This window comes from Hemitrygon akajei, chromosome 13 (assembly GCF_048418815.1).
Source record: "Hemitrygon akajei chromosome 13, sHemAka1.3, whole genome shotgun sequence".
Taxonomy (NCBI): domain Eukaryota; kingdom Metazoa; phylum Chordata; class Chondrichthyes; order Myliobatiformes; family Dasyatidae; genus Hemitrygon; species Hemitrygon akajei.
The window spans coordinates 56,317,890-56,330,097 of NC_133136.1; the positions used below are offsets into that span (position 1 = coordinate 56,317,890).

At 40.3% G+C, this 12,208-nt stretch overlaps 1 protein-coding gene across 2 annotated transcripts in view; it reads left to right on the top strand.

The window, feature by feature from the left end:
- The window catches only part of scfd2 (sec1 family domain containing 2), a 259,523-nt gene that overhangs the window by 104,691 nt on the left and 142,624 nt on the right, over nt 1-12,208 (top strand). For both annotated transcript variants that reach the window (XM_073064670.1, XM_073064671.1), the window contains exon 5: nt 10,742-10,991. In XM_073064670.1, coding sequence (XP_072920771.1) covers nt 10,742-10,991 — 250 coding nt within the window. The remainder of the gene's footprint in view (nt 1-10,741; nt 10,992-12,208) is intronic.

Sequence of the window (12,208 nt, forward strand, 5' to 3'; positions counted from 1 at the left end):
GTAAGTGTTGTTGGCTATTGAACTCACTTGCTTTAAACTCTATCATTGATTCCATTTTCTAATCATTCCTATTTTGAATTCTACATCCCTGCCAAAGTAGTTTTAAATCCCACCCCCACCCCCTTGAGCTTAAGCAAATCTCCCCACCAGGCTATTGGTCTACTTCTGGTTCAGGTAGGACCCATCCCTTTTCTACAGATCACCTCCACTCCTGAAGAGATCTGAATTCCAATGTTCTTTGTGGGCATTTCAAATCTCCCCAGTCCCTGCCATATATCAGACCTAATCTTCTGTTCTCTAGCCTCATCACAGAATAATTTACAGTGACTAATTAACCTACTAACCAATATGTCTTTGGACTGCGGGAGGAAAGCCACACACAGAGGATGAAATGTACATACTTGCTTAAAGAGGATGCTGGAATTGAACTCTGATGCCCCGTGCTGTGACAGTGTCACACTAGCTTTTACGCTACCATGGCACAAACTGTAGGAAGAAAATAAATTTCTGTTGGATTTGCTGAGTATTTCCACAATGTTATGTTTTTATTTATTAGTAGTAATAACGTATGAGGCCGTGTTGCTTTTCTGCTGCATATGTTGTGTACTGAGATAGCATAATTACTCTATTTTTTCTTTGGTTTATTTGTTTAATTTCTCTCCATCCCTGCTCTGCCACACAATTTAAACTTGCTTTTATTTGGTTCTTCCTGGTTCTAATGAAAGTTCATGGTCTAAAATGTTATACTGTTTCATTCCTTGTAGATATTGCCTGACCTTCTGAGTATTTCTATCATTTACTTTTTTCTTTAACTTTTATGGATCTCCAGTTTTTGAATTTAAATAATGGCCTTCACTTGTGCATAACATTTCAGTGTTTCACATTAAATAAATTGTATTTCAAATATAAACTCCTAATAGATAGTCAAACCACAACCAGTTAGCACCTGATGTTGGATGAACATGTGAGATAGGAACCCAAGAGAGCCTCGTATTTGAGTAATGTTCTGTGACATATAACTTTCTCCAGAACAGGTAACTGTGTCACAGTTTAATGTCCCATTTGAAAAATAACAATTCTCTCAAGTACTAGGCTGAAGAGTCAGCTGAAATTAATGAGCTTAAATCCAGAAGTGAGACTTAAATCTATAATATTTATACTCCTGAAAAATTAGGCCAAGATGAAAACTGTGTAGGTGCCATGTATCTATTTTTTGTCTGTCTAGGTTGTATTTTATGTTGCATGTTTATTATGGGTAACTTTTCATGTGGGTTAGGGTGGGGTAGAAATGAAGAGTATATTACATATTCATGCTTTGTCTTTTTGGTGAGCTTCAGTCTGGTTAGAGCAGAGGGTAGATCGGGAGGATGATATTTTTTGTTAATGCTAATGTTTAAATATGTTTAAACCTAACGTCTAAATATGGTTAAATATGTTTAAGATAGCTTAAGACTGCTTATTTCATTATATCACTCCCTTGTCCATTTGTCTCTCCCTACTGATCTCCGTCCTGGCTCTTATCCTTGCAAGTGGAACAAGTGCTACACCTGCCCCTACGCCTCCTCCCTCACTACAATTCAGGGCCCCAAACAGTCTTTCCGGGTGAATCTGTTGGGTTCATATACTGTGTTCAGTGCTCCTGGTATGGCCTCCTGTATATCAGTGAGACCCTGCACAGATTGAGAGACTGCTTCACCAAGCACCTACACTCCATCCACCAGAAAAAGTGGCATCTCCCAATGGCCACTGATTTTAATTCCAGAGTAGAGAAGCAACACCGTATATTCCATTTGGGTAGCCTCCAACCTGATGGCATGAACATCAATTTTTTAAACTTCTGGTAATGCCCCCCTTCACCATTCCCCATTCCCATTTCCCTTTTTCACCTATCACCTCCATCTGGTGCTTCTCCCCCTTTTCTTTCTTCCATGGCTTTCTGTTATCTCCTATCAGATTCCTCCTCCTCCAGCCCTGTATCTCTTTCACCACAACTTCCCAGCTCTTTACTTCACCCCTCCTGCTTCCCGGTTTCACCTCTCACCTTACGCTTCTTCCTCTCCTCCCTTTGTGTGCTTTCTTACTCTGAATCCTCATTCATTTTTTTCAGTCCTGCTGAAGGGTCTCAGCCAGAAATGTCGACTGTACTCTTTTCCATCAATGCTGAGTTCCTCCAGTATTTTGTGTGTATTTCGTTATATCGTCAGCTTTCATTTTGTTAGTTTTTTAGCATTACAAGACAGTTCATTTTTGCTGATTTCTTAATAAAAGGTCGAATGTACTTTCCTTGACCTAGACTTCGTTACTTGTGGAGCGTGTCATACAGTGTCAATCTCCTGTCTCTAAGTCTCTGAGTGGTTTTGATTTGTTTTAAAGTAACAGCTATAACCTATAGAATAAGGTTTGTAAAAGTTATTACATTTCACTGCTTAACAGAAAATCTAAAATATCAAAAACTGGCATGCAGTTATTAGCCAGGATTAATTTTATGACATGTATCAGTTGGAACATGTTGACTCTCACTACAACTTCTCCCATTCTGGGTTCAGTAAGAACTCCTTTTAGTTCTCTACTTCATCCGTTCTGATGATGTTTTCTTTCATACTATGGTTCCAATATCTCTTCCCTTCTCCTTAGCTTCCCTTCTGCATTTCACACACTTCTCACTCCTCCTGATTCCTCCAACCATAGGTTTCCATGTACTCAACTTCCATCTGATCAGCTTTCCCATTCAGCAGATGATTGACTATCACAGCTAACATTTCCAGCCAGCACAATTTCACCTCCAAATCCATCTTCTCTTTGTGCTTTCTGAGAGACTTCCTTTTACATCATTTCTTGAGATTGAGGATGACTTGCTTCTAATCTTGATATATGGAATCGGAGATGGCTAATGAGGCCAATGTGGAAGTTAGGCTCTTCCACACATTATACAGGTAGTGGTCAATGAGAAATGTGGGCAGTAATTTGAAAATTGGTGTGCTCCATCTGCCACTTCTGCAATGCTTCTGTTTGCTCTGTGTTCTCAATACCATCCAAGTATTCTTTTAACATTTTAAGTGGTCATTACCAGAGATTCACAGAAATCAGTGGGGATATTGCTTTCCCACCAATTGCCCTTTTTTTTCAAGGAGACACTGAATGTATCCTTGGTATTTTCCCCTCTGTTTGCTGTCTCATTCCATGACACAGCTTTGAATTTTAGAAGTTCACCATAAAGTATGTGCAAGCAATATGCCCTGCCCGGCGTAACCGATTAAGTGTAACTGGGGCCTTGATATTGGAAGTGTTGGCCAGGGAGAAGACACTAACATTAACATTGACATTAGCATTGGTTCACATGTTTCTTCAGTGAATTTGGTGTTTTTTGCAGTAACAACATTGGTAGTATTTTCCAGTGTGTTGAACTGTCTGCTATGGGTAATTCAGAAGCATGGAGGAGGACGGGGTTCCCTGCTGTCTGGTAGATTATAAATTTTATTTTTGGTCTGAGATACTGATTTTCATATACGCTTTTCGGCAGTCAATAAACTTCTGGTGAATTGAAAGTGGTGGCAGTGAGTGACATATTTGATGTCTGCCATTGCCAAGAGGTATTTTCCTAAAATATGGGAAATGGTTTGCATTTTTCACTGTATCACTATAAGCGTTTAATGTCAAAGGGTAGTATGGTCCAATAGGGGTAACTTGGTAGAGGACCTTTATCTTGAAAATGTTGAGTGTAAGGCTCATCTCATATATGCTTCAATGAAAACATTGATAATGATTTGGAGCTTCATCTACAAAGAGGGGCATTATTTTTTCCTGATTGGTGTTGCTAGATTGAAGGACACTATGTATGTTGTATAACACCATAGCATTAGAACCAAATCAAGAAATAATCCAAGTATAGCTCCAAAATTTCCCTTGCACTAATTTCTTTACAATTTCCTGAATCCTTGTTGCCTTTTGGATGTCACTTTGTTAGATTTATTTTGTAAGTGTAGGCCTGCAATGTTACTTTTCTTGGCATAAGAAATGAATTTTGAGGATATTACAGGATATGTTCTATTAACTGTATGCTGAGCTGTTAGATCATTAATGTACAAATTATATTCAGATAACATTACTATCATCCACAAAAGAAAATTTGCAGATGCTGAAAATCAAAGCAGTACACACAAAATGCTGGACGAACTCAGCAGGTATTCCATCTGTGTAGCCTTCAACCTCCTGGCATGAGCGTAGATTTCTCGATTGTTCGGTAATTGTCCCCTCCCTCCTTCGCCATTCCCCATTCTTATTTCCCTCTTTCACCTTATCCCCTTACCTGCCGATCACCTCCCTCTGTTGCTCCTCTCCCTTCCGTTTCTTCCGTGGCCTTCTGTCCTCTCCTATCAGATTTCTCCTTCTGCAACTCTTTATCTCTTTCACCAATGGATTTCCCAGCTCTTCACTTCATCTCACCCCCTCTCCCAGTTTCACTGATCACCTACTACCTTGTACTTCTCTCCCCCTCCCCCCACCTTGCTACTCTGACTTCTCATTTTTTTCTCCAGTCCAGATGAAGGGTCTCACCCGAAACATCGACTGTTTACTCTTTTCCATAGATGCTGCCTGGCCTGCTGAGTTCCTCCAGCATTTTGTGTGTGTTGTACTATTATCACCGTGCAGCTAAACGTATCCTTTAGACCAGGGTTTCCCTGCCTGGGATCCATGGACCCTTTGCTTAATGGTATTAATCCATGACATGGGGCAGGGGTGACCTGTACAAAAAGTACGGGCTGCACTTGAATCCCAGGGAGACCAATATCCTGGTGGAGAGGTTTGCTAAGGCTACTGGGGAGAGTTTAAACTAGGATTGCTGGGGGTGTGGGAACCAAGCAGTAGAGACGGAGGAAGAGGCAGTTGGCTACAAATAGAGAAAGCTTGGAGACAGTGCGAGAGGGAGCATAGGCAGGTGATAGAGAAGGGACGAGCTCAGACCGATGGTTTGAGATGTTTCTACAGTATTTTAATGCAAGGAGTATTGTGAACAAAGCGGATGAGCTTAGAGTGTGGATCAGTACTTGGAGCTATGATGTTGTGGCCATTACAGAGACTTCGATGGCTCAGGGGCAGGAATGGGTTCTTCAGATGCCGGGTTTTAGATGTTTCAGAAAGGACAGGGAGGGAGGCAAAAGACATAGAGGCATGGCACTACTGATCAGAGATAGTGTCACGGCTGCAGAAAAGGAGGAAGACATGGAGGGATTGTCTACAGAGTCTCTGTGGGTAGAAGTTAGGAGCAGGAAGGGGTCAATAACTCTACTGGGTGTTTTTTATAGACCACCCAATAGTAACAGGGACATTGAGGAGCAGATAGGGAGATAGATTCTGGAAAGGTATAATAATGACAGGGTTGTCATGGTGGGAGACTTTAATTTCCCAAATATCAATTGGCATGTCCCTAGAGCAAGGTGTTTAGATGGGGTGGAGTTTGTTAGGCGTGTTCAGGAAGGTTTCTTGACAAATATGTAGATAAGACTACAAGAGGAGAGGCTGTACTTGATCTGATATTAGGAAATGAACCTGGTCAGGTGTCAGATCTCTCAGTAGGAGAGCATTTTGGAGATAGTGATCACAATTCTATCCCCTTTACCATAGCAACAGACAAGTTAGGAAAGCGTTTAATTGGAGTAAGGGGAAATATGAGGCAGGAACTTGGAAGCATAAATTGGGAACAGATGTTCTCAGGGAGATGTACGGAAGAAATGTGGCAAATGTTCAGGGGGTATTTGCATGGAGTTCTGCATAGGTACATTGGAGAGGCATAATATGATTAGGAATAGTCAGCATGGCTTTGTGAAAGGCAGGTCATGCCTTACAAGCCTGATAGAATTTTTAGAAGATTTGACTAAACACAATGATGAAGGTAGAGCAGTAGATGTGATGTATATGGATTTCAGCAAAGCATTTGATAAGGTATCCCATGCAAGGTTTATTGAGAAAGTAAGGGACATTGCTTTGTGGATCCAGAACTGGCTTGCCCACAGAAGGCAAAGAGTGGGTGTAGACAGGTCATATTCTGCATGGAGGTCAGTCACCGGTGGTGTACCTCAAGGATCTGTTCTGGGACCCCCTACTCTTCCTGATTTTTATAAATGACCTGAATAAAGAAGTGGAGGGATGGGTTAGTAAATTTGCTGATGATATAAAGGTTGGAGGTGTTGTGGATAGTGTGGAAGGCTGTCAGAGTTTATGGTGGGATATTGATAGGATGCAAAACTGGGCTGAGAAGTGGCAGATGGAGTTCAACCCAGATAAGTGTGACGTAGTTTATTTTGATAGGTCGAATATGATGGCAGAATATAGCATTAATGGTAAGACTCTTGGCAGTGTGGAGGATCAGAGGGATCATGGGGTCTGAGTCCATAAGACACTCAAAGCTGCGATGCAGGTTGACTCTGTAGTTAAGAAAGCAAGTGGTGCATCATTGGCCTTCATCAATCGTGGGATTGAGTTTAGGAGCCGAGAGGTAATGTTGCATCTATATTGGACCCTGGTCAGACCCAACTTGGAGTACTGTGCTCAGTTCTGGCTGCCTCACTACAGGAAAGATATAGAAACCACAGAAAGGGTGCAGAGGAGATTTACAAGGATGTTGCCTGGATTGGGGAGCATGCCTTATGAGAATAGGTTGAGTGAACTCAGCCTTTTCTCCTTGGAGTGATGGAGGATGAGAGGTGACCTGATAGAGGTGTATAAGATAATGAGAGATATTGATCATGTGGATAGTCAGAGGCTTGTTCCCAGGGCTGAAATGGCTAGCATGTGAGGGTACAGTTTTAAGGTGCTTGGAAGAAAGTACAGAGGAGACATCAGGGGTAAGTTTTTAACACAGAGAGTGGTGAGTGTGTGGAATGGGCTGCCGGTGACGGTGGTGGAGACTGATAGGATAGGGTTTTTTAAGAGACTCCTAGACTGGTACATGAAGCTCAGAAAAGTAGAGGGCTATGGGTGACCCTAGGTAATTTCTGAGGTAAAGCCATGTTTGCCACAGCATTGTGAGCCCAAGGGCCTGTATTGTGCTGTAGGTTTTCTATGTTTCTGTGACATAAAAAAGATGGGACTCCCTGCTTTGAGCTATCAACAATTCCACCAGTATTCACGTTATCTCTAAACTCAAAGGTAACACCTCCTATATCTGTTGGGCCAAAAGGGCTTGTTACAGTCCTGTATCTCTAAATAGAAATCAGAAAAGAAATACATCCAGATCATTCATATATATTCTAAACAGCAATAGTCCCAGCACAAGATATAGGAGCAGAATTAGGCCTTTTGGCCCATTGAGTCTGCTCTGCCATTTCATCATTTTCCCTCTCAGCACCAATATCCTTCCTTCTCCCCATATCACTTTACGCCTTAACTAATCAGAAATCTATCAATCTCTGCCTTAAATGTACACAATGACTTGACACAGCTACCTGTGGCAACAGTTTCCACAGATTCACCAGCCTCTAGCTAAAGATGTTCCTCCTCATTTCCATTCTAAGAGGACATCCCTCTATTCTGAGGCTGTATCCTCTGGGCTTAGACTCCCTTACCATTGTAAACATCCTCTCCATCTCCACTCTATCGAGGCCTTTCAACATACAATAAGTTTCAATGAGGCCCAGAGCCATCAAATGCTCGTCATATGACAAGCCTTTCAGTCTCGGAATCATTTTTGTGAACCACCTTTGAAGCCTCTCCAATGTCAGTACATCTTTTCCTATATAAGGGGCCCAAAAACTGCTGTCAACACTCCAAGTGAGGCCTCACCAGTGCTTTATGAAGCCTCAACATTACATCCGTGCTTGTATATTCTAGTCATTACTTCCTTGCTTTCATATTCTATAGATCCCTGTGGAAAATCTTTAGTTGTGAGCATCTAATTACAAAAACAATCCATTACCGTTATCAACAAGAGAAAATCTGCAGATGCTGGAAATCCAAGCAGCACACATAAAGTGCTGGAGGGACTCAGAAGGCCAGGCAGCATCTATGAAAAAAAGTACAGTCTGTGTTTTGGGCTGAGACACCCAGATTCTTATTGCCAAACCAATTGTGAATCCAGTTTATCAACTTCCACTGGATCCCATGGGCATCTCCTACCTTTGTGGAGCAAAGTTGCATGTGGAATTTGTATTATCTTTTAAAATTTGATTTCCTGTGAAGAAATAAATTGCTTAAAGTTATGCAATAATGATTGCGTTTTCTGTCTTTCTTTGCCAAGAAAAAAGCTACCCAAAAAACACACCCTACTGAAGGGTCTCGGCCCAAAACGTTGACTGTACTCTTTTCCACAGATGCTGCCTGGCCTTCTGATTTCCTCCAGCATTTTGTGTGTTTTGTCCCTATTTAGTTGCACTGCATTCCCTGATTTGAAGACAGTGGAGCCAAATTATGGAGTAAGCTTAGTGCTATTGTTAAGTGGTAGTTTAGCAGACCAACTGGGTGTCTGCAAATTTCTAGGTAAAAATGTTGATGAATTTGAATATAGAGTGAAGAGGAGAGCAGGGCTGCTTTAATTGAAGTTCTGGCAATTAAAATTTGTTTTAAGTGCGGTGGATAAGGTGAAGAAACTTGCAAAATTGAATGGTATGGTGGATGGATGTGATATTCAGTCCAGCTAAATATCTACCTCTGTTGCTAAAACAAAAGTAGATACATTTTGAACATACTGATTTCATTGTGTCCAGTGGATGTGGCTTGTTCTGTATAGTGACATCCTAAGACACAAGCAGAATTAGGGCATTGGCCGATCGAATCTGCTCAACCATTCAATGATAGTTGATATATTTTCCCTGTCAAACCCATTCTCTATCCTTCCGCCCCGTGACTTCTGATGCTCTTTAATAACTTCCACTTTATGACTTGGCCTTCATAGCAGCTGTCTGTGGCAATGAATTCCACAGATTCACCAACTCTGGCTAAGTAAATTCCTCCTCATCTCAATTATAAAGGGAAGTTCTATTCTGAGGCTGTGCTGTCTGGTCCCAGATTCTATCATGATTGGAAACATACTCTCCACATTCACTCTATCCAGGCCTTTCAACATTTGGTCAGTTTCAATGAGATCCCCTCTCATTCTTCTAAACTCCAATGAGTAAGGCCCAGAACTATAAAACGTTCCACACACCCTTTCATTCCGTGGGTCATTCTCATAAATATCTTCTGGACCTTCCTCAGTGCCAGCACATCCTTTCTGAGATAAAGGGCTCAAAACTGCCCACAATATTCTCTATCTGGTGTTACCAGTGTATTGTAAAGCCTCAGAATTACATCCTTATCCTCTGGAAATGAATGCTAATACAGTGTTAATTAAGCATTGATTAATCAGGGTAGCCCTTATATGGGGCAGTTCTTAAAGAACCAAAACCAATGGAGAAAATAGCCTGGGTTCTCTTTGTTTATTTGGAATACTATGCTGCTTAATTGGCCCAGGAGACTTGCCAAAATGTCTCTAACAGGCATCAGTAGCATGTGTTTGTATTCAAAAATCAGCAATTTTTGTTATTAATACCTGGAGAGAAGCAAACAGTAAGGAAATTCAGAGTTGTTTTGCTCACTGTGGTTTCACACATTCAAGCTTGAGATGCTAGAAATGACTGGGAGTGAAAATGAAACATTTCACTACTTTTAACAAGTTAGAAACTACAAATAATTTGAAGGTATCTACATCATTTTGAATGTTAGAATGAAAATGATTTGGAGGTAATAGTTGTCAAAAACATTGTATGAAGGTAGTCTTATCTGTACTAGATGTCTGTGCTGATTTTGTTCATTTACAGTCAATCAAAAGAACACAGCAGTGTACTCCAATGAATTCCTCTGATAACTGTTAAGAACTAATACATAGTTTTTATAGTACTATATAGTTCTAATTAGTTCTGTATTTCATTTAAGTACATAATGTGTTACTCAAATAGTTTTATTTTTTTATATACCTTTTAAACTATTTCTTTGAAACTTGGGGTACTGGAGCAGCTGTTTAATTGGGCCAAAATGTACTGGCCCGATGTGTCCTAGTTAACCAGAATCCACTGTACTGCCTTCTTTACTACTGACTCAACCTGCAAGTTAACCTTTAGGGAATCCTGCACTAGGACTCCCAAATCCTTTTGCACCTCGAATTTCTTAACATGCTCCCTATTTAGAAAATAGAGTACACCTTTATTCCTTCTACTAAGGTGCATGACCATACACTTCCCTGCACTGTATTCCATCTGCTTCTTCTTTGCCCATTTTCTCAATCTGTCCAAATCCTTCTGCAATCTCCCTGCTTCCTCAACACTACCAGACCCTCCACTTATTTCTTTGTCATCTGCCGCAAAGTCATCAATTTCGTCAACCAGGTTATTAATATATAACATTGAAAAGTAGTGAACCCACCACTGAATCCAGTGGATCATTATTTGATATTAGACTCTGCAGTATATATCACTTAATAATTGAGGTTGTTAAGAATTACAGTAAACAGTTGAGAAATAATCTGACTAATATAAGAATTGGGCTATCTAATGCAAAGAACCCTGCCCTTGTATAGCATTTTTATAGTCATTTCATGACATTTTATCCAAACCATTCATTGTGCTTCTTTTTAAGTGTTTTCTACATTTCATAGGTATAGTTCTGTTAAACTGCTTTAAATTTTGAAGTTTGAAATGCTGTATAAACCTTCTGAAAAAAATTAGTTGTTTTACACTGAAATTAAAAATTGTTCATTTCTTTTGTTTTGTAGACCTTGGAGCATTCCGATTTGTCATGTGTTTTAACCCAGCTTCTGTCCTTAATCAAGTCCCATGAGAAAAGGGACCCCTCTGATTTCAACCTGGAAGAAGTTCTTGTTCTGTTGGTTTTCATCTACTCTGTGGTAGGAGAACACAAGTTGGACAGCACAACAGATAAAGCTGAATGCGAGGTCAAAAAAGCCTTGAGGATGTCATTGTGTGCTGAACCTAATTTATCTCAGGCACTCCAGGAAATGACAGGTGGGTTTGAATTCCAAACACAAAGTACACTGCAGATGCTGTGGTCAAATAAACACGTACAAACAAGCTGGATGAACTCAGCAGGTGGGGCAGCATCGGTTGAAAGGAGCAGTCAACGTTTCGGGCCGATAACATTGACTGCTATTTTCAACTAATGCTGCCCGACCTGCTGAGTTCATCCAGCTTGTTTATATGGGTTTGAATTCCATTGGGTGCTGCTAAAGTTAGAACGTCATAATAATTGTACCAACAATGTACAAAAAAAGAAACAGAGTTTGGCTGATATTTATATTTAGCAGAGACATTCTGTGAGTACTGATCCTGATGATTCTGTAACAATGTGGAAATGTGTCAAGTATTTCTCATTATTTGAGGAAAAAAGGACCACAATTTACAAGACTGCAGAAAAAAATATTTTTTTAAAGTATTGTCATACATTGAAGTGATATTGGCACAACAAATTCAAACATCAAGATGTATCCTCTAAGTTTGGATTAGGCAGCTGCATATCAGCAGGTTATCTAAAATATCTTTTAAGTTTACTTATTGCCTTCAAATCTGTGCACATCAATTTATAGCATGTGAGCAAATTCTGAAAGGAACGTTACTATGACCACAGGGATAGGTGCTTCAGTCATAGCTACAGTGGCATGCGAAGTTCGGGCACCCCGGTCAAAATTTCTGTTGCTGTGAATAGTTAAGTGAGTAAAAGATGAACTGATCTCTAAAAGCCATAAAGTTAAAGATGAAACATTCTTTTCAACATTTTAAGCAAGATTAGTGTATTATTTTTGTCTTGTACAATTTTAGAGTGAAAAAAAAGGAACGGAGCATCATGCAAAAGTTTGGGCACCCCAAGAGATTTGAGCTCTCAAATAACTTTTACCAAGGTCTCAGACCTTAATTAGCTTGTTCAGGCTATGCCTTGTTCACACTCATCATTAGGAAAGGCCAGGTGATGCAAATTTCAAAGCTTTATAAATACCCGGACTCCTCAAACCTTGTCCCAACAATCAGCAGCCATGGGCTCCTCTAGCTGCCTAGCACTCTGAAAATTAAAATAAATTATGCCCACAAAGCAGGAGAAGGCTATAAGAAGATAGCAAAGTGTTTTCAGGTAGCCGTTTCCTCAGTTCGTAATGTAATTAAGAAATGGCAGTTAACAGGAACGGTGGAGGTCAAGTTGAGGTCTGGAAGACCAAGAAAACTTTCTGAGA